This window comes from Oenanthe melanoleuca, chromosome Z (assembly GCF_029582105.1).
Source record: "Oenanthe melanoleuca isolate GR-GAL-2019-014 chromosome Z, OMel1.0, whole genome shotgun sequence".
NCBI lineage: Eukaryota > Metazoa > Chordata > Aves > Passeriformes > Muscicapidae > Oenanthe > Oenanthe melanoleuca.
The window spans coordinates 23,824,905-23,850,018 of NC_079362.1; the positions used below are offsets into that span (position 1 = coordinate 23,824,905).

General features: G+C 39.7%; 2 protein-coding genes across 3 annotated transcripts in view; both read left to right on the top strand.

Moving 5' to 3' along the window:
• The first annotated feature begins 296 nt into the window (after positions 1 to 296).
• CCDC112 (coiled-coil domain containing 112) lies at positions 297 to 10,532 on the top strand. Of its 2 annotated transcripts, XM_056513081.1 has the most exons (10): positions 297 to 370; positions 713 to 828; positions 1,976 to 2,097; positions 3,661 to 3,750; positions 4,868 to 4,943; positions 5,506 to 5,896; positions 6,663 to 7,055; positions 7,810 to 7,905; positions 8,426 to 8,544; positions 8,625 to 10,532. In XM_056513081.1, the coding sequence occupies exons 1-10, from the start codon at positions 323 to 325 to the stop codon at positions 8,653 to 8,655; spliced, it is 1,482 nt and encodes a 493-aa protein (XP_056369056.1). In that variant the 5' UTR covers positions 297 to 322; the 3' UTR covers positions 8,656 to 10,532. The 2 variants fall into 2 exon arrangements, with proteins under 2 accessions (XP_056369056.1, XP_056369057.1); XM_056513082.1 differs by lacking the exon at positions 7,810 to 7,905 and having other exon boundaries at positions 299 to 370; positions 8,625 to 8,711.
• PGGT1B (protein geranylgeranyltransferase type I subunit beta) overlaps positions 9,078 to 25,114 on the top strand; it is a 35,891-nt gene continuing 19,854 nt past the window's right edge. Inside the window, 3 exon segments of the mRNA XM_056513083.1 lie at positions 9,078 to 9,214; positions 14,024 to 14,142; positions 22,226 to 22,293. Coding sequence (XP_056369058.1) covers positions 9,078 to 9,214; positions 14,024 to 14,142; positions 22,226 to 22,293 — 324 coding nt within the window.

The following is a 25,114-nucleotide window of genomic DNA, read 5'->3' on the forward strand; positions in this document are numbered from 1 at the left end:
TCCGTAGCAGGAAAGCCACTGGATAAATAATTATTTCTGTTCCACAGAAACGTTAAATAACAATCCGTTTGGAAATTCGATTTGCATACACGAGTGACAAACAAGACCTCAGAGCCCACCCCCAAGAACTTACTGAATCATGTGGAACTCTTCACATGCTGACAGGATAACGAGGGTACATCCCGACTTTCCTGAGGGAAGCGATCCATACAAACCCTCGAAGATGAGTGAAGCCAGGCCAGCGAGGGGGGCCAGGGAAATAAAGAGTTAAAGGGAGCCATGAGGGCGCGGCCGCCCCTCCCCTGGGCGGGCCGGCGGCAACATGGCCGCGCTGGCCCCGGCGCTGGCGGCGGCGGCGGGGCGGCTGCAGGTAAAGGCCGCCGGCAGCCGGGCACGGCGGGGCCCCTGCTCCCGGAGGAGCCCCTGCTCCCGGAGGAGCCCCGGCCCCCCGGGGAGCCCCGGCCCGCTCCGGTGTGTGGGCTGGCCGCGGGACCCAGCCCCTGGCAGCGCCCCGGGAACGCACCCTCGTGTGGGCGGGCGGGTCGCTCCTCACCCCAGTTCAGTGCCCGCGCCGCTTAAAATTCATTGAACCGCGCCACGAGAAAAGCGAACGCTGCGCTGTGGTGTTGTCTGCTTGAAAGAAACCGACGAGCGTTAAAAAAAAAAATTTAAAAAATTGGTTGCTAATAACAGTTGATTTTGTTATCTACAGAATGAAAGCTGTTCCAGTACTGCAGGTGCTGGCCGACAATTTCAGAGCCGGAAGATCAAAGCTGAACGAGCTAAGAAAGTTGAATTCATAAGAACTGCAGAAAAGCTAAAAGCTCAGTAAGTTAAACACTTTATCATAAGTCTGTTTTCATTCTGTTCTGGAGGTAACATTAATTCGAGGTTCAAAGTAAGAATACATGGTAATGAAATATTTAGGCTAAAGGTTTCCTTTTCAGGAGCTCAAATTCTTGTGGTTGTTACAGTAGCTCAGGATGGGCTTATGAGCTTCAAAATGCCCCGTTGTTTGAATTACCACTTGGACTTAGGCCAGTCATGTAGTAAGAATTTAGTAAGAATTGCTGCTCTTAGGTGCACAGAAAAGGAAGTGTGTGTGGCACAATTGAGTTCTCAGTCTTCCTTCTTAGCTGTGCTTACCCTCTAAAGCCCTTAAGACATACCGACAAAAGGGGAACTGTAGCAACAGAAGGTTGAAAGACTTCATCTCGAATATCTAGGTTGCTGTTTTGAAAAACAAGGGTTCAAGGCAGCTCAGGCACAGAGGTGATTTAAATCTGCTTCTCCACATCTTGACCAAGTGCTGATAACAACTACACTGACAGCAAAAGAATAGGGAGTTTTCTTCTCGAACAGATGAGCTTTATGGAGAATGGCTCATGTAGCCATCTGACTGAAGGAGAGGTTTGCAGTTGTGAATCCTGTTTGAACAGGGCACTTAAGTATCATACCAGAGTTTTACACTGCGTGGCTGAATCGAGTTCACCTTGATTACTTTGGATTTTGGGTTGTGGCTCAAAATTTGACTGCTGGGTACTGTAAATGTTCCCAAGCCACTTGAAATGAGGCATGCCATTTAACTGTGGCTCAGCATCCCTCAGTGATGTTGTCTGTGCTGGGGCTCCATCTAGGTGTGCCACTGCATTAATACAGCCTGCCTGTCTGCACTTTCCAGAGAAAACTTTTGCAAGGCTCCCAGAGAGAAAACATGCATATAAAAATTCAGTGTGTAAACCACTGCGTGCTGAGATGATTTCCTTGTTAAGTTCTTGTTAAAGTTCTTGAGTTACTGTGGTGTGTAGTCTTACAGCTGCACAAATTTTCCTTGAAAACAGCTGTAGAACAAACCAGGGGTTTGTATAAAATCTAAGACAGTCCTGGTTAACACAGCCTGCACACTAACCTTGGAAAATCCTGGGCCTTTGCTGAGTGTTTGTGCCTTACTCAGTGTGGCACCCTTTCTTCCTAGGCTTGCAAATATAGAAAAAGACAAAACTGGACACCTTTATAACAGGAAGAGTGATTTCAGGGTAGAATACAGATTACTAGAGGAACTGGAACACAGCATGACTGTCAGCAGGAAAATGGAAAGTAAGTGAAGTTTTATTTGGGCTTGTTTGCTTTTTATTTTCTTTAACATACTTTAATATACATGTTTTTGTAAATGGTTTAAAAATCAGAAGTACAGAGAGATGAATTTAGGTGGAAGATAGATACTGATAAGTGTAGTATTTCACCATGTGCTTATAAACACACAATTCATTGCAAAATTCAGAATCATAAACATTTTGGGCCTCATTTGTTATTAACTGTTTTCTTTTAGTCTTCAACATAAAACCACTGGTGGTGGAAAGGTACTGTTCAAGAAACTTGGAATCAATTTTGTTTGTGCATTGCAAAACCTAATGTAAGGCATTAGATTTTGTAGCTAAGGCATAGTAAAAATATTCTTACCTCAACATTCACACACTTGCCTTTAAATATCCTTTTAAACGAGTTTGTGTTTGCATTTTTTGAGTTTCTGGGCATGAATATTCCTAGTTCAAACAGTGCTGTGAAATGGTACACAGTCTGTCCTACAGTATCTCTTCCACTTACATACCATAGTACAATTCAAGAAATAAAATTACTCCCTTTACTCACAGTATTTGAATTCTTTCAACAATAATCACATAAATCATGGTATGCCATCTGATACAGATCAAACTAAGTTGAAGAAAGGAAAGGAACATAGAAACAATTAAAAGTATACTTTCTTAAAAATCTGCATATGTTCTGATGTGCACCTTTTATTTAAGGAATTTTAGAATATCGTTTACATCTTGCAGTCCTTAAGAAATGTAAATTTTTGAGGAATGACTAAGCTGATAAGTTTAGAATTTTTTCCATGAGTAAGAAGGGAGCATGGAATATGGATGGAAGTGATGGTAGGAGATAATGAAGAGGACAGTGATGAGAGCAGTACATGTCAGATGTGAAGAAGTATGTCCTAAAAGATATACTCCCCCCACAAAATCCTCATTTACTCTGTTGAGGTCTTTCAGCATGATCTTTGTGCTTTAAGATTTTCTGTGGTCTCAGCAGGAACCTGTACTTTCCTTAATCCAAATCTTTTAGGATAGCAGATACAGCTCCTTAGTATCTAAAATGTAGTCAGAACTTCATCCTCTTCAGTAGATGGAGTCATGAGTAGCCAAGTGGTAACAATGCAAATAAGTGCACACATGTTTGGAGCACATGGAAACATTGATTCTTCACTAACACAACAAATAAATTAATCTTATTGAAGTAGTGCATTCATATAAAGTTTGTTTTCTCTTCATAAATGGGTGTTTTGAAGCCTAGGTGAAAGTCTGCCTCAAAACTCTGAAGCTATCAGCTGCATGTTTTCAAAGCTCCCCTTTAGAAATGGGAGCTACTGATTTTAAAATCTACTTATGCTGTGTAGGGAGCTAACATGGACCACATGGACAGCTACATACAATTGCCAGTTAAAATGCTTAGTATTATGACAGTTTTTTATCATTAAACAGAATTTGTGTCCCTGCTTAGATTAAACCCCTAGTTTTAGACACTTCATTGCTGTTGTTCTTTTATTGAATGTAACACCCAAAGAAACTGCTTGAACTATCAGCACCGTATTTTGTTTAACAGAAGCTAAAATCCTGCAGCAGCTATCAAAAATACAAAACAACGTGAAGAGACTTCAGCAGCAATTAAAAGATGTGAAGCCTACACCAGAGTGTAAGTCATGATAACAGATTTTAAAACATTTTCCTCTACAGGTTTCTTATATAGATGTCTTTCTCTGCAGATTTGGGACACTCCTCCAGTCTTTATGATTTTCAGGAATCTGGAAAGGCAGGACTAAACCTAAAAATGGCAGAAGCCTAAGAAATTATGAAAGATTGTTCAGTTTGATGTGGAAACAGAAACTTACTTGGTCTTACAAGTGGTGTGTGTGTGTTTCTTGAGGCTGTTGAAAGCCAGATTCCTATTTATAACATTTGCCTAATGCAAAATAAACTTGGTATTCTACTACCATGTAACTTGCTTTGATCTGGTAAGAGGTCACAGAGTAGGTTCAACAGGGAACTCATTTCTAGCCACCACATGGTTTGAAATGTAAATTGGAATATTCTACAAAAAATGCTGCAGCAGTTTGTTCAGGTTGGATGTTTTAAAACTTTTGGGAAATACGCTCTGAAAGAACCATCCTTGTATGGTACCTACTACCTTTTGTGGAGCTCAGGTTGAGAGCCTCCTACTAGCCTTTCTGATGGTAGATAAAATGCATCCCATTTCATTTATTCAGTGTTTCATCTATTAAAAAGTCTAATCTAATGGATGGATTTTCTTCCACTACAAAACATATCTTCTCTGGACAGCTGCTATTACTGTCTCAAGTCAGGACTACAGGATGCTGACAGTACAGGACAAAGTATTACTCTGATGTTTCTTTGTTAGCCTTGTAAAAGTAGTGCCTGCAGGATCACTGAAGTCCTGCATAAACCAGAGTTGAGTGTGCTTAAGTCACTAACTGCATTGCTATAAAAAACAAAAGTGGAACTCTAGAATAAGTCTTATTTTGGGAATCAGTTGAAGGTTAGTCAAGATGAGACTTCTTCAAGGGAAATAAAGATTAATACTGGGTTTTGCATCCAGTTAGGTCCCTTCATAAACACCTTTTGAATAAATAAGAGTCTGTCTTCTAAGGCTGTTTGAAATGGAGATGCATGCTTCTTTGTACACTGAAATATGCGTTCTGAAAGTCTCCACAAGTCCTGCATTTCTGGATAGTGCTGATAAATACTGTAGACTTCCTAAGTTTTATGCTTTTTTTCTTCTTTTCCTTTTTTAGTTGTTGAAAAGATCAAAGAAATGATGGAAGAAATTGAAAATGCAATCAATGCTTTTAAAGAGGAACAGAGGCAAATGTATGTTTATACATGCTTCAGCTACTAGAAAAAATGCTTTCATGAGACACAATGAAAACTTAGCATTAATCTAGCAAAACTGTTCTTACTATTTACTCTTTTGGTAGTGATTCCTGTGGTATGTGAATCAGAGCACAAGCTATCAGCGTTGGAATCCTGATAAACTGCCTTTTGGAGAGGGTGTTTATACAGCTATTGCAGCACCCCAATGTAACAATGATTTCCCTATGAATAGGCTTTTTATGAGAGGCTGTAGAAGAGATTAGATTATGGGGGTTTTGTGGTTGCCCTTTCATTGTTTAAGTGGGTTTAGGGGGTTTCTTCTCTCTGCTGGTGTCAGGAGGGGATTGAGTTAATTGTACGTGTGGCACAAACGTATTCTTTCAGAAAAAGAGTTACTTAATTCTCATTGTGTAGAGCTTTATTATGGGATTATTACAACTGTGCTGTTACCACTTCAGTTCTTAATCTTTGAAGAACAGCTCTTGTGTGTCATTGAACAATTCCAAAATTCATTTTTGGTGAATGGACAATGAGTTTTTTTTTTCTTCTCACATTTCAGATATCAACAGCTTTTGAAAGAGGAAAAAGCTGTCATTAATGAGCTCAGTCTCTTCGAGAGAAAAGTGGAACTGTGGGCATTAGGGAGCTCAATAGCAGCAAAAGCTTGGAAATTACCATCAGCCAGGGTCACAGTTGATAAAACACTGGAAAATCATCTACCCAGAGAAGTAATAGAGTTTGAAAGATTTCTTCAGCGAACAGGAGGGCGGCAAGGAGGCTGGGATGATTATGATCATCAAAATTTTCTGAAAATACGGACAAAATACAGAGGAAGGCTGTCTTACATGGATGAAGCGCTTGAGTATCTCAGTGGAAGAACAAAAGAAGATATAGAACAGCATGACAAATGGTATCAAGAATATGTAATTTTACATGAAAGAAAGAAAGAGGTAAAGTAACCTCTCTAAGGCTTTTGAACATTTCAGAAAGCATACTTATTTTTGAAATGCATACTCTCTTCTTTTTGTATCTGCCTCTCCAGTAGTAGTGCTAGGCAGATTTCTCTTACACTTGATGGTATATAATGAGGTCTTTAGCATCCCCAACCTCCCAAAGTATTTGTCTGTAATAAATAATTGCAAATAAGCAAAGACATAACACAGAGAAGTGGGCTATGCATTGCCAAAGAATATTACAAATGCTTTTGAAGTCAGTAATCCAGGAAGTTATATGCCAAGCCCAGAGCAGTTAGTGATCCTCTCTTCCTGTTACATGTGCCTCTAAGAACCTCTGTCCCACTGTATAAGCAATACACCTAAGACAGACTGACATAAGTAATAAAAGATCTGTTGACATACGAACTACAATACAAGAGTGGGTTAATTGGGGAAAAAAAGTAAGAACTGAAATAAGTTTGCATTAAAAAAACATATTACATCAACATTCATAACTGCCCAAAGTTATTATGATTGCTGTAATTGAAACAGTTTTAGCAGACACCTGTTAAACCTGCTTGTGTGATCCATAAAATAAAAAAAAAAAAAAAAAAGAGAGAAAACATATAGGTACTTCTTGGTTTTAAGTTTTGCCTTCAGTAGACTTAATTCCTATGTACATTTTGTGTCCTTGGAACAAATGTCTTCATCAGACTGAATCAATGTGAATATGTAAAATTTTCATGAAAACCTTGGATTTTTTTCCTATGGTGTCTTGCAGTCAATTAAAAAGTGGAAAGAAAAGCAACAGCAAGAGAAAGAAAGAAATTTGAAGGAGAAATCAGAAAAAATGCTCAAGGAAAGGCTACAGCGTGAAGAAGCTCAGAAGCAAAAAGCAGAAGAAGAAAGAAAAAGAAAACAAGCCAAAGTTGAAGTCTGGAAGAAACAGAAAGTAGTAGCATTTGCAATAGATCAAGTGTCACAACTAAAACTAGAGGAGAAAATGCAACAAAAAGAGCGCCAAAGCCACGTGAAGTTACTGTTGGAAAGGAATACTTTGCAAAAAAAAGTAAAGGAGGAACTTGAAAAGCTTGAAAATGAGAAGAGAGAGGAAACTGAAAAGGAGGGAAGGAAAAAAATTGCTGCAGAAGAAATTTCTAAGTTTCAAGAGCATGTGCGTAATTTCATCTCCATTTTTGCATGTCATTGTTTTAAATTTCGTATTCCTCCTACAATATAATCAGCTAAATAGGTTTTAAAACCCAAGTTTCATTCATCTAAATCCACTATTGATTTATTGCAAATAACAGCATCTATTGCAGACAAACAGTATGAAACCTGATTTTAGACAAAGATGCTCCTTTTTTTCAGTAGTTCTACAGGATTACTCAAGCTTATATTTCTTTATCCACATAGAAGCGATTTGATTTCTTCAGAAAATAATTTATTTGGGAAAAACTACTTGGGCTATGCTGCCTAAGGAGACGTCAGGGGACTTGAGTGTTTTATTCAAATGGGAGGTAGAAAGAGTTGTTTGAATATCCTGTGGGTTTCAGTACCTGTTAGGCAAAGTCAGATCCCGTATCAATGTAAATTCAATTACTGGAGAATTGATATTACTGTCAGCGTTCACACCAAAGTTTTATAATCAGAGTTGAAACTATAACTTTTTTTTTTTTTTTTTACCAAGCCATGTAACTATAATTTGTTTATGCAGCACAAGCCATAGCATGTTTCACCTAGTGAAGCCTTATTCTTTAGTATTCCAATAATTTCAAACAAAAACAAACAAAAAAGCAACCAAAGAAAAAACAAAACAACCCCCTAAAAAACCCAACAAAATCAAGCTGTGAAAAGGCTATATGTATATTTTTATATAATTTGTTGTGCTTCCAAAGAAAAGTTTGCTTTTCCACTCATGTTTTCAGGCTCTACATAAACTGGAGCTAAGGGTTTTACAGAAACACGCTAAGGAGATAGAGAAAGAAGAAAGACAAAAAAGATTGGCAAAGTTAAGAGAGAAGGTAACCTTTTGTTTTAACCAGAGATGTGTGTGGCTTGGTGGTTGAAACAGAGTTTTTTCGTTAATCTAAAAAGCAATTGTTTTTAATTATCTAAATGGTTGATAAAGGAAAACAAAAACTTATGCCTGTTATCAGGAGGCAGAATTGCAGCAGGCATAGTTGTTCCTGAGTTTAAAAAAGCGGGGAAAAATCCCTGGTATTTATGTATCTCATGGCAGCCTTTTCCTGGATAAGGCCTACAGGTTATAAAAGTGTGCTACTAGATGGGTGGTGGCTTTTATTTTTTCAAATAGTTTTCTACCACTGGTTAAATAAGTAGGCTGTCTCCCAGAAGCATTTTGCGTGCACTGGGTTTTTAGGAGTTTAACCTTTTAAATTACTAAATTACTAAATTATTAAAATTTAATGGCGGCAAGCAGTGTCACCGCCTTCTATGGTGAAGACCCAGTGAGCGTGATGGAACTCGTTCTGTGATGAACAAAAAAGACTGATTATTTTTGGTTGTTTGTTTCTCTCTGAGGTCGAGATTCCGGTCACCAGGGACCGATCCAGGTTGAACAGACCTTCCAAGGGCGGCGAGGAAAGCAGGCAGGAGATGGCACCAGCAGCTGCAGAGCCAGCGCTGCGCGTTTCCCAGAGGTGAGGAGGGACCGACGGACCATGGTGCGGCACCATGCCAGTTTACTTGTGTGCTTTATACCTTTTTGCTTTGTTGCCAGAGCCGTGCCAGCCTGGAGAGGAGGGTCGTAGCTGCGCGCCAGCCTGTCCCTGTCGCAGGACGAAGCAGCAGCCGGCATTTCCAGGGAGCCGGCACAGAGCTGGCTTGACCCATGGCGTGTATTACCTCTGCATTCCTTGAGTGCCGGCTTTGGCACGCCGGCTGCCAGACCGGCCGGCTGTGATGTCCCTTAAGACGCGTTAAAAGCGCGTTTTCCCCGCTGGTGGCTGTGGCGGCCCTTGAGCGTGGGGTCGCCGCTCTGGCCCCCGCCGCATGAACTGAGGGGCCCGTCCCCCTTTCCTCAGCTCCGTCCCCCTTCCCTCGCCCCGCTCCGTCCCCCTTTCCTCAGCTCCGTCCCCCTTCCCTCGCCCCGCTCCGTCCCCCTTCCCTTCCGTTTCCCCGCCCCGGGCCGTGACGCGATCCGGGCGCGCCGGGCGCGGGCAGCAGCGGCGAGATGGAGATGGCGGCGGCGGCGGCGCCGTGCCCGGGAGAGCCGGAGCGGCTGGACTTCCTGCGGGAGCGGCACGTGCGCTTCTTCCAGCGGTGCCTCCAGATCCTGCCCGAGCGCTACTCGTCCCTGGAGACCAGCAGGTAGCAGCGGGCCGGGCTCGTCCGGCGGGCCCCCGCCCGTCCCGGGCCCGGCCGCGCTCCCCTCCCGGCGGGCGGTCGCGGTGGCGGGGAGGCCCCGCCGCAGCGCTGCCGCCTCCCGCGGCCGGGGACAGCGAGCAGCGCCCCGCGGCCGGGAGGAGAAATCCCTGTAAACCCGCCCGCCGGCAGACGGCTCCCGAAAAACGTGTGTTGATGTAGGGGTGTAGTCGCTGCTCGCGTAAACTGCTTGATGTCCACGAGGGAAGACTTGTTGATCCTTCTAATCGGTTTTAAATCCAGTGCTTCACTCCCTTAATCCGCCCTGGAAGCCATTTTAAAATAAATCACTTAAGCTTTGCTTCGGCACGCTTGTTCATGTAACATACTTGTTCATGTAACAAATATTTTTTAAGTCTTCATTACCTAGTATAAAAGACAAAATACTAGTGAAGTATGTTCCTTACTTTGAATTGGAGGGACATTTGTTCCTCTGATGGCTTCAGAGTGTACTTACTTGATATTCTTCAAGTCTTCATGTGAGATAGTTGCATAGGAGGTATAAGAATACTAGGAGTGTGATTACCAAGCTGCACATGTTGGAGACATGTAGACGGTTTGATCATCTTACTCGGCCAATAAAGTAGTAAGATTCTCTCCACTTTATAATGTCATCCTGTGAGGAATGAGCCATGGCTTTGATCAGGTCATCCTGCTTTATTTCAGTTGAGAGCGCAAACACCTAGAACTAGAGCATAAGCATGTAAGGACTAGAACAGATTGTGCTGGGCTGTGTGTGATATAACACAACTTTATATTGAAAAGTTAGAAATGGAGTCACTGGAGAGGGACTTCCAAGGTGGTTAAGGGACTGGAGCATCTGTGCTATGAGGATGGGCCTGTTCAGCCTCAAGAAGAGATGACTGGAGAGGGTCTTAGCAATGCATTAAAATATGTTAAAGGGTACATAGCGAGAGGATGGGACCAGACTCTTTAAGTGGTCTGTGGGACAGGGCAAAGAGCAGCAGACACAAACACAGGAAGGTCCTTCTCAATAAAAGAAAAAACTTCCTCACATTGGGGGTGACTGGTCACTGAACCAGACTGCCTGGAGAGGTTACAGAGTTTTCTTCCCTGGAGATATTCAAAACCTGCCTGGACACAATCCTGTGGAAACTGCTCTTGGTAAACCTGCATTAGGAGAAAGGGGTTGTACTAGATGATTTCCAGAGGTCCTTTCCAACCCCAGCTACTCTGTAATTTTGTTAAATTTTGTTTGCAGAATTGTAAGTAATTTACTCATTAAAAATTAGCTGGTGTTTCAGTCTACTTTCTCATTTATTTTAGGTGACAGCAAGAGGAAATCTAGGCCTCCTATGCTCAGCGTGTATAGGCTTTAATATTACCAGAACATGCAGCTGTACTAGGGCAATAACACAAACAGCTAGCCTTAGTCCCATTTGGAAACAGCTGAAGAAATGGGTTGTCTTTGGCCTAGAGAAGGAAGGATCTAATCAGTCTTCAACTAGTGGGAAACTACTTACAAGGAAGTTGGATGTGTACTGTTTGCAGCATACCATGGTGATGGGGTTGGAGGCTGTGGGAATGAGGGAAGAATTGTTTGGCTGTAGGAAAAATGTCTTCACTGTTAGGAGAGTTAACTGTGAAAAGCTTGCCTGTTCAAGTGATGGAGTCACCTCTGATGATGTGGCTTCTCAGAGTTCTAGGGCATCTCCTCTGAGGCCCCTTGTTCTTCAGAAGGTGGGACCAGTGATCTCCAGGGGCCCTTGACAACATAGACATATTCTGCAGGGGTGCACACCTGTCTCTTGACAAATTCTAAGCAGGGCATTGAACCACAAATGCATCATCTCCAGTTTGACTTCAAGGGTATTAAGTTTACCTTTTTGCCAAGTTCAAGGTCACCGAGTTCAGCAAGCCTTTAGCAAATCTCTGGAGTTGACACAGTTGAAGAAAGAAATGCTATTACTGTTTTATTCATATTTCCCCTGTTCCTGAATTGGAGTGGTTCCATTTTAAGTTAGATGGAAAAACTCAGTTAAATTAAAGAGATTTGTTAAATAAATAAATAAAGTTATTTATCAGATTTTTTTTACTGTGCTGCAATAGAAAACTGTGTGTGTTGTCACCAAACAAGGGTGGTAGGGACTGACATTTTCTTCAATATTCTGGTGCATTCCAGCTTAAGTTGTAGATTGTTAAACTGTAATGGAGAATAAAGAAAATTAATTTCATGTTCTCTGCTCAACTTCTTGCCTCAAAGCCTTTATAATTGTTCTTATCTGTAGTTATTTGTGTGCAACAGTAGTTGCAGCAAGAGTAGTTTTTAAACATTCTCATTGGTAGTGTTTCATATTCACTGATTGTCAGTGCTGTGAGAGTTTGCAGTAGAATGCAACTTTCCTGGTCTCTGAAGTCTTTAAGATTCTGATGCTTCATGGTGCTCTTTGTAGCACGCTTAATCAGTTTCTCAAATTTGTCACTTCAAATGCTTTCTGAATTTGTCTGAAATTGTAGTCTTTGTCCATGCTTGAAGAAAAAGGGGTCTGTAAATGGCTGTAAATGAAGTTTTTACACTTCTTGGCATGTGTCTGTCACGTGAGGTGCTGCTAAGAGTTGTTTTTGCTGTGACATATGTGTGATAATTTTCTGTGAGGGAGGATAGCATATGGAGTAAAGATGCAGTACCTAAACAGTTGTATTGTAACCTGTGTATGACCACTGGTGCCAGACACTCTTGCCCACCATAAATAAATTCTGTCACACTACAGGCTGTTCTTTAGTAATGCTGGAGACAGACAGTCAACTCTGAACAAGTAAACTGAACCCTAATTATATGTAAAACCACTTCTAAAATTCATATATCTGACATATGCATTTTTAACTGTAGATGACATTTGCTGTCTGTGTTGTATGTATTGCCTTGTGGTTTGGACCTATTTTGCAGTAGTTTCTAGTGCTGATGTTGACATGTTTGTGCCTTAGTGGAAGTAACTTAGCTGGGTAAAATATAGTGAAAATATCTTTTTAATAGTTCTAGTAAAAGATTTGTCAGAGTTAATGAAAATCAGAATGTACAGGCAGTATTTCAAAGAAATAGTTTATGGTAACTGAACAGTAACGTCCTTGTTTTTTTTTTAATAAAAGTAGTGATTTAAAAAAAAAAATTAGTTTTTTATTATCCAGAGTGAGATTTTGGGTTGAATCTGATCTGATGGATGGTAAAAGTTGATATAAACCTTGAAGTGTTAATTTTGCACAGTTGTCTTTGAAAGACAATTTCTTAGTAATCAGAAGGGTTAAAACATGCTCTTGTTCTTCATAGAAATACTTTTGGGTGCAACTTACTTTTTTGGCTTTCTCTTCTCAATTATTTGAAATAGTAACAGTAAAGATACATATTTTACCAGCCCACTGGTAGGAATATCACCCAGGAGGTTGTGCCATTTTGAGATTAGCATCTGTTGCGTTGTCATTTGGCTGGTGTGTTTTAATTATAATAATTATTTTGGATGTGTTCTTTGGGCTGAGTCATCACCATTTTTTCTGTGGTCTTACTGTTGGTGGTTCTAATGAGGAACCTCATGCAGAAATTGAGTGGCTGTGGAGGCTCCTGTCCACATCTGCCTCTTCAGGGTACCAACTACTGGTAGCCAAGGTGGCTCACCAGTTTGTGAGGTAAATTAAAACTTATTCTCGTAAGGAAAGTTGGTATCAACTGTTGCATTTTCTTGGCATGCTGAATTACAGTTTCGGCATGTGTAACAGTTGTTTCAGAATCCATCATCTTATCTGGTGTAAGGAGAACAAGAATTTCTAGAAGGATCAGCGGACAAGCGTGGGTGGCAAAATATACATCCAGCTAATTTTAGGCTGAGTCAGAATGTCCAAGGTACCATTACATGAGCATTTTCTCATAGCAAGTTCTCCCAAGTTCTAACCCAGTGCTGTTGCTTTGGTGCTCTGTCAGAGTGAGTAATGCACTGTTGAAGGGCCATGCCCTGTGTGGTTGCGATGGTTTGTGCTAAAACAAACCCAGCAAAGAAGGTGTTAGTTAGCAGGTATAGCTAACAGACATACCACACATTCATGGAAGGAAACAAGTTGTAGGAGAGATGGACATTCAGCATGCTAGCTACTCCACTGCTCTGTTGGATACTTGAATGTGACATGCTTAATTTTAGATGTTTAAGTAAGGTAGTAATCTAGGCTGCTTTACACCCAAGGACCAGAAATATGTACCTCTAGATGTTAATTCATCCTATATGCCTATTTATGCATTGTTTGCTTACAAAGTATGCTTTGCTGTTTGACATTGACATCTAAGCATCTGAAATTGGTTTTGGGACACAATGAGATGCAGCTTACTATAGTTAAATGTTACCTTGCATATGCACCTAATGCATGTTTAAGGGATTGTTCATGTAAGAATTCTCCACAGAGAGCTAGTGCTCCATATGTTAATTCCATAGTCTAGTTTACTGTGCAGTGGGTTGTTTTGTTGGGCTTTTCTTTTGAGTAAACAGGTGCTTAGGTAAATTTTTAATTGACATACCATTATTATATAAAAGGAAGGGCAGTTTATGTGAAAGACCTTGTTGAGGTAGAGGAATGTTTTCACTACAAAGAACATTATTTTGTCCAGTAGATGACTTTCATGTATTCTAAGCTAGGCTCTATGTTGCACCACTGTCAAAGGCTGAGAATTCATAGATGTATCTGTTGCTGCAACCATTTGTTAATTTCCCCATGATATTTATGGTGGGAAGTGTAAGTCTTATCTTTTTCTTTTAGGTTGACAATTGCATTTTTCGCACTCTCTGGTCTGGATATGTTGGATTCCTTAGATGTGGTGAACAAAGATGATATAATAGAATGGATTTATTCCCTGCAGGTCCTTCCCACAGAAGACAGTGAGTGAGTTTTTAGTTTTTTTTATTGATATTAACATTTTTGCTTTTGCTTTTTACTTGGGGAATAGTGGATGACTCTTGTTTTTATAAAATACAAGGTTGACCTTCCTGAGGTGCAGTCCTGATAATTTCAGGTAGTGATGTTGAGCAAATGCTGGATATAGATCCCTCACAAGGGATAAAGCCAGGAAAAGCAGAAATTAATTTGAAGATAAGCCAGTATAAAATAGTATAATAAAGTTGCACCTCTTGGCATTTCAGAGGAATGTTTCACCTGGTTCTAGAAGAAATGCATATGTTGTGAAATATTACAAGTCTAATAGTGGTTGTATTGCCACTCCAATGCGAGGAGCTGTGGTCACAGGCGTGGTTATTTACAACAGCTTTTGGAGAATTTGAGGAGTAAGGGTAAGAAGCAAAAAGGATAAACACAGTCCCTGGTTGATGTTCTTTAGATCTGTGAAGGTTGAATTTACCCAAAGTTTTGAGAAGGAATAATGCTGCCGCTAAATCCCAGCTGTCCTCAGATTGAAAGGTGCATGGTAGAAGAGCTGGGAGGGAACTGGCAGGAAATGTCCCTTTCCTGGTTGATTTGACAGAAGTTTGGGAGGTGCTGTTCCTGTGGGTTAGTTGGTGTTGGCAGTTTGTTTTGTGGCAGCCCAGGTGAATGGCTGGTAGCACTAGAAGGGCTGGGGAGGAGGGAGGGATACGTGGGTGAGGCACTCTGCTCTATGACAGAGGGTGCTGGCATGTTAAATGCTGCTGTGGACATAGCTCCAGGCTGCTGGAAAAGGCAGTTCCAGTTGCCTGTGTGTAAAATCATGAGTGTGTACTTTGGATGGATGTAGAATGAAAATTGTATGTTTCCTTTTATTGTCTTTTAAAATTATATACAGCAGATTAGATTTCTAAAATTGGCATTATGAAATAAGTATATGGAAGTCTGAACTGCTGATGCTTTCTTTTTACAGTAATAAAAAAAAATAATTTTTCTTACTCTGGACTTGGATTACATCAGATCCACCACAGGAACTAGTTCTGATAGATTTTTTTCTTTCTTGTATTGTATTCCAGGATTGATTCTTGAAAATTAGGAGTTCAAGTTACATAAATATTCCCACAAAGCTTTTTAATGATTAGAAGCTTCCTGTGCTTTACTGTTAAGAAATCTTTTCACAGTGTACATGCTTTGTTTCTAGGAGTTGCTTACTTTGTGACTTTTATCCCAGTCTTCAGGACTTAATTCCAGAAGAGCAGGGAAGTTTGCAAGAAGAGAGATTAGAGCAGGCATTTCTGTTTGCTTGTTTGTCTTTGACAGTATACAGTACTTCTCTGGGGGTTCTACCTGGCCAGTGTTTAAAATGTTGCTATTGTCTAGAGCCTCCTAGGGAGGGCAGTAAAAGTCTCAGCATGCAGATGTGGAGGCTGACAGTTCAGTAGAGATGTGCTCCTCTTTTTCTAGCTGTCATCCGCTCATAAAACTGAGAGGAGTTTTGGGGAGGGCACTTTTGGCAGCGCACTCTGTGCTTTTCAAGTAATAAATCTCTGCTTTTCATTAGAAGAACAAGCTTCCCTTCAGTCTTTTATTTTTTTATCATAATGTAATAACTCTTGTTCTTATGCTTTTGGTAATAACACTGCTCTTGTGTGGTCACTTGACCACTAAAACTTCAGCATTATTTGTATTTTGTCTTTGCTTTTTCTATTGGACTATAGAAAGTGCAAAATGTAAATGATGCTGATAACAACAGGTTGGGTATTGAATGACTGAATGTGAAGAAGGGAACACCTACACTCTGGTAATGTCTACTTTCAGTAAAATGTATTGGCTCTCTGCTTTTTAATCCTGGGTGGGTGCAGTGCTTGTTAGTTGGCAGTTTCCCAGCAGCAGTGCTACTACTCCCTCTTTCGGCCTCTTTGAAGAAGTAACTAAACTGTGGTAGCAAACAGACACTGAAGTTTTTGGTTTCAGAGTGCTTGTGCATCTCTAGTTAAAGAGGAGATTGCAAGTTTGATGGATTGGAATCTGTCCTGGTTGAAAAAAATACAAAACAGAAAACCAAAACCAGGAAACACAACATTTTACTTTTAAAGAAACATGCTATTGCAGCATGTTTTTTTCATGCATTCTGATAAATCTCTATTTTTATTTACTTCTTTTAATACTTTGAGAGTAAAAATTAAAATACTGTTTTATAATTATGAATTCCACCAGTTGAAAGTAACTGCATTGTATTCAATAAAAGTCTTCACTAAGTTTGGTTCTGGGACTGAAAACCAATTTAAAAGCTTCATTTTAACGGAAATGTGTTTTTACAGAATCCTGGGGTTTGTTCATGATTTCATCAATGGTTGAATTTCTAAAATTTGGTATCAGTCAAAAAGAGAATTCCTGTAATTCTTATTAGAAAAACAGATTTCTCTGCTTTTCACATTTGTCCCTCCAGAGATTCCTTTATGCACAGCGCTTAACTTGATTTTTATTTAAAGCAATTTTTAAGATGGCAAATTCAAATTATTTTGAGAGCTACTGCTACCTTACAGTCTTTTTTTTCCAGTGAATGGGAAACAGAGCTCTGCAAACTTAGCATCTGTTTATTTTTACAATAACTTCTAACTGTAGGTGTGCTGGCTGGGTTAGAATTAATTTTTTCCTGGTAGCCTCTAGTCTTCTATTTTGAGCCTGGTACTAAAGGAGTGTTTTGGTCTTTTAGCTATTGCAGAGCAGTGCCAGTTAAGGCTGGCTCTTCTTGCCTCCTCTGCACTCCTTTTGCCATGGCAGATACAACAGGGGACCCAGCCAGGACAGCTGACCGAGGCTGACCTCAGGACTGACTGGAGGGACACTCCACACCATCTGGAATAATACTCAGCAATAAAACTTGAGAAAATAAGGAGAAAGGGGGCAATACTAGTGGTTCTGGCATTTGTCTTCCTGAGTTACCCTTAAACTTGCTTAGGCCCTGCTTTCTGGGAAGTGGCTGTACACCTGCCTGGCTGATGGGAAGTAGTAAATTAATTCCTGCTTTGCTTTGCTGTGTGCCCACAACTTCTGCTACACCTATCAAACTGTCTCTGTTTCAATCTCTGAGTTTTCTCTTCACCTCTCTGTTTTCTTGCCTCAGCTGCTAGTTGGAGTCAGCCCACTGCAGCAGAGTGTTAGAACCTGCAAGAAAATTCAGAATTTCATGGTTTAGAGCACTTCTTAGATAAAGTCTCGCTATACCCTGTGACAGTTTTAAGTGATATGTTTGTATTTACTGGTGTGTTATATATTGATGGCTAATGATACCTTCACATCAGAGGCTTGTAGCCTTTGCAATTTTATGTGAAACTAAAGCTCACTAATGCTTAACTGGTGAGATCTTGATATACTGAGTAAGATAGCAAACATATGCTCTGTCAGCCTAATCAAAATGCAGTTAAGGAAGCTGAAGATTGGGGTCTGTCGGGATAGACTGTATTCTTCTGTGGGTTTATTGTAGCTATGATTCAAACAAATAATGTCCTTTAGGTATCATAATTTTAACTCAGGTCTTCCAGAGACTTGTTCTAATTTGGAGGGAATGGCATGTCACGTGTGCAAACTGACCCTTACACTGAAACACATTCTTAGCTTCCACTCACTGCTGCCTTCTGCTTGTTCAAAGGGCTCCTGTCTTCTATAACTCATGTAAATAGTTTGGCTTTGTCTTGCATAGATTTTTGGCCATTGTTACCTTTCCTTCCCTTTTAGTGAATGCTTTGCTTAGGTGCATAGCTACTACGTGTTTTGTATGTTCACAGCCAGAAGACCTGTTTCCTTTTAGAAAGAAGTTGAAATCTTAAGAAGTGGTTTTTGTTTCTTCATTTTGAGGAGATTAATGTTCTTTTACAAGACTCAACCAGAAATGATAACGTTTTAAGACTAACACATTATTTTTTGAAGTGTTAGTGAGATTGGGAAAGGGTTAACAAAAAACCCTCTTGTAACTAGTTACTTGTTCTTAAGATCATTATCATGTCAGTGTTTTACTGGTTTTGTTCTCATAGTGCAGCTCCTTGACAGAATTCCAAGTTTATTTTAACTACCTAAAATGCAACTCATAGCAATTTAAGAAATATGTATTCCAGTTTCTTGCAAGTCACTTTCAGAGCCAGTTCAGCACTTTTAAAAGAGAGTGAATCCAGAGCTTTGTACCCAAGTAGTGTAATTGCACAGTGGAAGCATGCTGCTTGGCCATATTCATCCACCATCCTCCCCCACAGGAACAGTGGTATTTGTTTGACCCTGCTTGAGAGCTTGCTGAAGTGGCAGAAAAACATGCATTTATTTATCTAACAGAAGGTTAGCTTTGTGTTGCACTGGTGAATTGTGTTGATTGGGAGTGCCAGTGCCAGTCCACTAAGGGAGAGGGAAGAAAATTGTTGTTTTTGACAGCTGGATGCTTCACTAGCTTTGCTGTACTAAGAAATGGAACCAAAAGGAACACTGGGATACACCTTATTTTTTGGTCTGAATCCCCAAGACACATGGATACCAGACTGAAAACCAGTATGCTACATGACAGACCTAGAACTTACTGTATCAAAGTCTAAATTTAGATTTGTGTTAATGATTCTTTCTTCTGATGTGGCAGTATTGAAAATAAAGTATAAAGTGACATTGACTGTTTTGAAATCATTGATGTATGTGTGCTTTCTGATCATGAGTTCCTTGAGCAAAAATACAAATTCCACCACAGCGTAACTTTCTTTTATGTCTACATTTGGAATATTTATCTGAACGTGTAATGGACTTCCATTTTAGATAATGCAACTTTACATTTAGTGACATCCTCTAGTGCTTTGATTTGCAAGAACAATTGCAAGCTCTAGTTCAGTGAGAAGAGCTTAGCCTTGCTTTTATCTGAATGTAATGACTGAATCAGCCTATATTAAAGCTGTGATTTTTTTTATATAAGATTTTAGTTATGTATGTAAACTCCTGTACTTAGCAAAAGGAGACAAGCCTTGCAGCCAGAGTAATGCATGGAAAATCTGAATGTGAAAAAGTAGTGGTAAAGGTTTATCAATCCTTCAGTGCAAGAGAAACTATAAAATATAAAAAACCAAAATCCCCTGTCTGTAAAAAAAGAGCTCTTAGGATGAGCTATCTGTGGTCATCACTTGACGCTCTTTTACATATCTTAAGGACTTTCTGGCTTAAGGACGCCTAAGTAACATCTTTATTTTCACAGCTCTTGATTTAAACATTAAGTCTTTTGGTTTTGGAAAAGGGTCAGTTTTCTTTTCTAATGTGTCAGGCGTGCCTTTTCAGCTCTCAAACCACCACAAATAGTTACACAGCTGTCTTAAGCTCCTGCAGAAAGTGGCTAAGTAAGGGTAATGGTGGAAGTGAACAGCAGGTGGTACCATTTCATAGCTGCAGTTGAACTGATGCACAGCAAACTCTGCTGGAGCTGAACTGGCTACCTGAGCAGATTTTCCCAAGGGAAAAGCATATAAGCTGTGATCTCATCCTTTTAATTTGGGTCTATTTAATTTTTAATTCTATTTCTGATTCTGACCACCCATTTTTTGTTCAGGAAAGTGAAGAGTTTGATTAGCAATACCAAGCTATGACATGAAAAAAGAAGTACAATTAAATTGCAATAAAATAGTGAAGGCAACTTTACAGAAGATGAAATTTGACATTGTAAAGTTTTTTTCATAAACTGAAAGACAATCATTTCCTGTAACTCACTTTAGGTTCTTTTTCGGTTTTCAACTTGTATGTTCACAGGATGCTAAAAACCCATTTTGAGACACTACCTCAGTGTTCCAGAGTCATGTGGTTAAAAACAAGCTTTTTTCACTTCCTGTTTTAATGCTTCCTTCATCAACTCAGAATTCTATTTTTTACTTCATGTACTGTGACTAGAGACTTAGCAACTCACTTGTAATACCAAAAGTCTAGGAAGCGTCTATTGCAGGCACATTAATGCATTTGGGGACAGGATAAAATTCCCTGCAAAGTTTGCCCTAAAGTTTTCCCCAAAGAACATGCTGGTCTTCTGTTTTTCCTAGAAGCCAGTGTGTGACTGGGGAGTGAGAGACGAGAAGTACTGACAAAAAGTTTCAAAATAGATTTTAAATTCATAGAAATACAGTTAAAAGTCTAAGTCAAATTTTGAAATTTTCTAGTTGGTAGGAGTTTAGTAGTACAAGAAAGGTTTTGAAATACTACATGAAAATTGAACATCTAAAGGAAGTAATAGATCGTGATTTCATTAATAAACTTTATTTTTAATCTACTTGTGTATAGCATCTGTGAATTTGGAAGGCAATCAAAGTGGCCCTGTAACAGCGCACTAACTTGGGTTTCATACTGCCATTTCTACCTTGATAATGAATTATAAACTATACTCCAAAAGGCCAGTGGTGGGGGTCAGTATTTCTGGGGTGAGCCCTTCTGTCTAGCAACTGTCAGCTGAGTTCTGTTCAGTTGCAGAGCTGTCTTAATTGTAGCATGTTTCCTTTGCAGCAGGCCAGAATAGCTGTGTTAGTAGCATAATAACTCTTTTCTGGATGAAAGGTTTCCATGCTAGTATATTTTCAAAGTGAGTATTCTAATTTGCTTAAACACTTAGGACACAGATTCATTTTTACTGAGAATGAATGTGAATGGTGATTTTTTTTCTTTTTTTCCACAATATTGGAAATCTAGGAAATCTGGGACTTACTGAGCAGGAATTCTAGGTCTTCTGTTACTGATTTATTCACAGTGTATAATTTTTGAAATGGTGATGCTTTTTTTGGGCAATGTCCTTCAGGACCTTAGATTAGTCTTAAGGACTCATTTAATTTTTTTGCTTTCCAGAGACTGAGACAACATGAAATGTGAATTTTGACTCTGCAAATGTACAGACAAATCTTCTCTGCTAAGAATTTTTATATTATAATAAAATAAAACTATTATTAATTTTTTGTTTCTGTTTCCTCTATGTGGATCTGATTATGGCACACAATATTTTAAGCAGGCTGAAGTTGCATTTGTTATGTGTGTAGAATCATTAAAAAGTGCTTTTAACTGAACTGTGGAGGAAGTGGAGAATTGCAGGTGTTGTGCTCCATGTCAGTTAGATCCAAAGACTTATGTTGCAGAGAAACTTGCATACTTCAGGCCAGCTTGAAATTCTTAAGCTAATAAAACCTTTCTAGTTTAGATTTTGTGTATGTACAGAGTAAATTTAAAATTAGAAGGTAATATGCTGCTAAATTACATTAGACCACATTGTATAGTGATGTTATTTAGAGCTTTCAGCTTTATAACTATTCATTCTTATTTATTCAGGTGCAGTTTTCCCTAATATCCATGAGGATTTTTAGCTTAAAGGCTGAATAACTCAAAAGAGGTGGTGAAATTTAGGAACACCCAGGTGCTGTTTGACTGTGACATTCGTTAGGCTTTTAGTTTGAGACACTGAGCAAACAGCTGAGGTTTTGCCATGCAAAAGCAGGTTTGAGCCTGCAAAGCTGTACTTAAATCTTGGCAGTGTTTGGTTCACTCTTCTATGTGCTAAATGCTCGGGTATTGTGACATGTTTGGAACAAATTACACTGTATCACTGAGAGAAATGTTAGATAGCTACAGTGTGCTTAAAACTGAGAATTGTTTGTCCTTCTAATGTTGGGAAGTATCTTGAAACAGTTCTGCTTCGGAACAGACGGTATTACCAGGCAGGAATCCAGAGAGGAATAAAAAAATATGTTAACTCTGGCCATTTTCCCAGGGGAGCAGTCCTTTTCTCTTTTTAGTCTTATAAGCATGGAAGACAAATCTGACGATACAAACTGTATTTCCACCAAATTAAAAAAAAAATATTATGCTTTGTATTTTGTCACTACAGCAGTAAGTAAATTAAGTTTGCTTGTGGTTTTTCTTATTTTTTTGTTAATCAGAGAGATAACAAACTAAGGTTGGGGACTGAGAGACGTGCACACTTTATTAAGGCTGTGAATAGTGTTGAACTAATGGGTCTTGATCTCATTAGAGAATTACGGTTTATAATTAATGTTTCAACAAAACAAGTTAGTTGAGTATTGTTTTAATCTTTTCCAGGATCAAACATGAATCGCTGTGGATTCAGAGGTTCTTCATATTTAGGGATGCCATTCAATCCCTCCAAGGTCAGTTAAGAATATGTATGTGAAATGTTTCCAATTAGGCAGTAAATGATCTTGTGTCTTTTTTATAATACTAACTGCTTAATTACAGAATGTGTAGAGGGTAGGGAATTTTTTGCTGTTGATGCTGAAATATTTGCAGAACTTTTAAGAAACGTGCATAAGAAGCATATTAAAATGATACCTAGAGTTTCAATTTTCACAGCAGTGAAGAAACTGACATACAAATTGTAGCTGTCTCAGTGCAGCCTCCTCCTTCTCTGATCTTTACTAACAGAGGAAAAGTTCTCCAGCTGAAGAATTGTCGTGAGGTAGAGAAGGGCAGAATGGCTTTAATTAAGTGGTGCAGAACATGCTGTTCTTTGGTATGATAGGAAGGTTCAGGCTGGAAAGGGCCTTAAGATCATCTAGCTCCTATCCCCTTGCCACAGGCAGGGACGTCTTCCACGAGACCAGATTGCTCAGGACCTCATTCAGCCTGGCCTTGGATGCTTCCAGGGATGGGGATTCCATGGCTCTGGACAATCTGTTCCAATGCCTCACCACCCTCACAGTAACAGATTTCTTCCTGATGTGTAATCTAAAACTGTCCTCTTTCAGTTCAAAGCCATTCCGCTTGTCCTGCCACTGCATGCTCTGTTAAAAATGCTCTCTTCCTCTTTCTTGTAGTGTCCCTTCAGGAAGTGGAAGGCTGTAATTAAGTCACCTCAAAGCTTTTTCTTATAGTAGAGGTCCTCCAACCCTCTAAAGCACTTAGTGGCTCCTCTGGATGTGTTCCAAGAGATTCCCGTCCTTCCTGTGCTGAGAACCCCAGGGCTGGACACATATTCCACATGGGGTCTCACCAGAGGGTCAGAATCCCCTCCCTCCCCTGCTGCCCATGCTGCTTTGGATGCAGCCCAGGACACACCTGCTTTCTGGGCTGTGAGTGCTCATGGCTGAGTTGTGTCCATCCTCTGACCCAGCAGGGCCCCCAAACCCTTTGCTGTCAATGACTTCTCTTCTTCTCCCAGTCTGGGCTTGTCCTGACCTGGGTGTAGTACCTTTCACTTGGTCTTACTAAATCTCATGAGGTTCTCATGACCCACTTCTGGAGCTTGTCCAGGTCCTTTGAGAAAGGTGATTTCCATCTGATGCCAAAGTGTCTGGTGCCATGTAGGCCATCCCGTTGTTAAAAAGCCACCTAAAATCTTGGCAGTGACACCAGCCAGGGAGGCATGTATTAACAGACTGGGCCTGACTGTTTTTCCAAAGCCAGTGTCTGCAGCTGCAACAGGTATTTCTCTTCCTGTGTTGAATCATGCATATTTGATTGCAGCTTATACCTACCTAGACTTAGGCTAGGCTCTGTTCATCCCTGTTTGTCACAACCATAAGAAAGCATGCTTTGAATCCCAGTTTAACTCAAGAGAGTTAAACTTTCACATGAAAAGAAAATGCCTTTAGTAAAAGACAGAAATGAGGTTAGCAAAGGCTCGTTTGGTGCACTCACAGATTTTTCATCCACTTCTCAGTATGATTTGACCTTTCACTCTCAAACACAGGACAAAATTACTGCACTTCTTTCACAGTCCTTCCTGCACACTGGCATCTACTTTCCTTTTCCAGCTGTATCACACCTTTACCAGCTCTACAGTGTAGTACTTTAAATCAGTGCATACTTTTGGAAGCCTTTTTTAAAATCCTCCCCAGTGTATAAAGCTAGAAGAGTTTATTCTGGATATAGTTCTGAGATCTTGTAAAGGTTCATGAAGATAAAAATTCTGTAAGATTGGCAGAGCATTGTTTACCCCTCCCAGCATTTCCTGGTGTTTTAATTAAATCCTCTACTGCCATTAGTAGATGCTTCATACTGAAATGTCATATTTACTGGAAATGTTTCAGTCCATTGGTGTCTTAGAATATGTTGGCTAATAAACATATGAAATAAAGGGGATGGAATCATGTTACCTGTAGAAATTAAATACAAGGTCACTGTCTTTAGAAAATTGTTTCCACATGGATGTGTTTATTCAGCATTGCAGTTCTTTTTTCATTGTATCTACATTTGAGGGATTGCATCTGTTTGATTTATTGGCAAAGAAGGGTTAAAGCATATCCAGCACTGTTGCCTGAAATGTTCTAAAATGACTCAGAAAAAAAGACTTGAAATTCACTGCTATGACTCTGGGGTGTGTTTATGGACACATATTTTTTCTTTTTTTATTATTTAAAAGTGTTCTGTTAAATCTGCCTTGAAAAATATTTTTTTAAAAAGTCTGGAAGGATTTTGGATTTGCATTGACATTTGCTATCTATTACATGCCTCAACAGTGATTTCATTCTTGAGCTATAAGAAGGTGCCAAACCAGAGGTAGCCAAATCTATTCAGTCACTAGGGACCCTTTTAAATAACGGAAAAAAGCGAGGGTTTTGTTAGACTATCCAGCTTTACTAAATCTCTCAAGGACAGACCATTTGGATTTAGTTTGGGAGTTGTGGTAGTTTAGCTGTTGCTTTTGAGGTGTTTGACAGTAGTGTCTTTGCAGCTTTTTGAGTCTGAAGCAAAGCTGAAACAAAAGCATATCCACCAACTCACAGCACAGCCCTCACGAGCTATAACAGCCTTAACTATGAACAAAGGCTGAGTGGCTCCTCTACCACATTTAAAGCACTATTACTTTTAGAATTAGAAGATAATTGTGTACTGAAATGGCTCCAGATTTTTTAGTCTCTCTGATTTGGTGTTATTGAAGTATAAACTAGTTTTTTAACTTAGGGGTGAACAGTCTCCTCAAAGTTTCAAATAGGCCTAGATCTTTTCAGTATATTTAAAGTGTTGTGA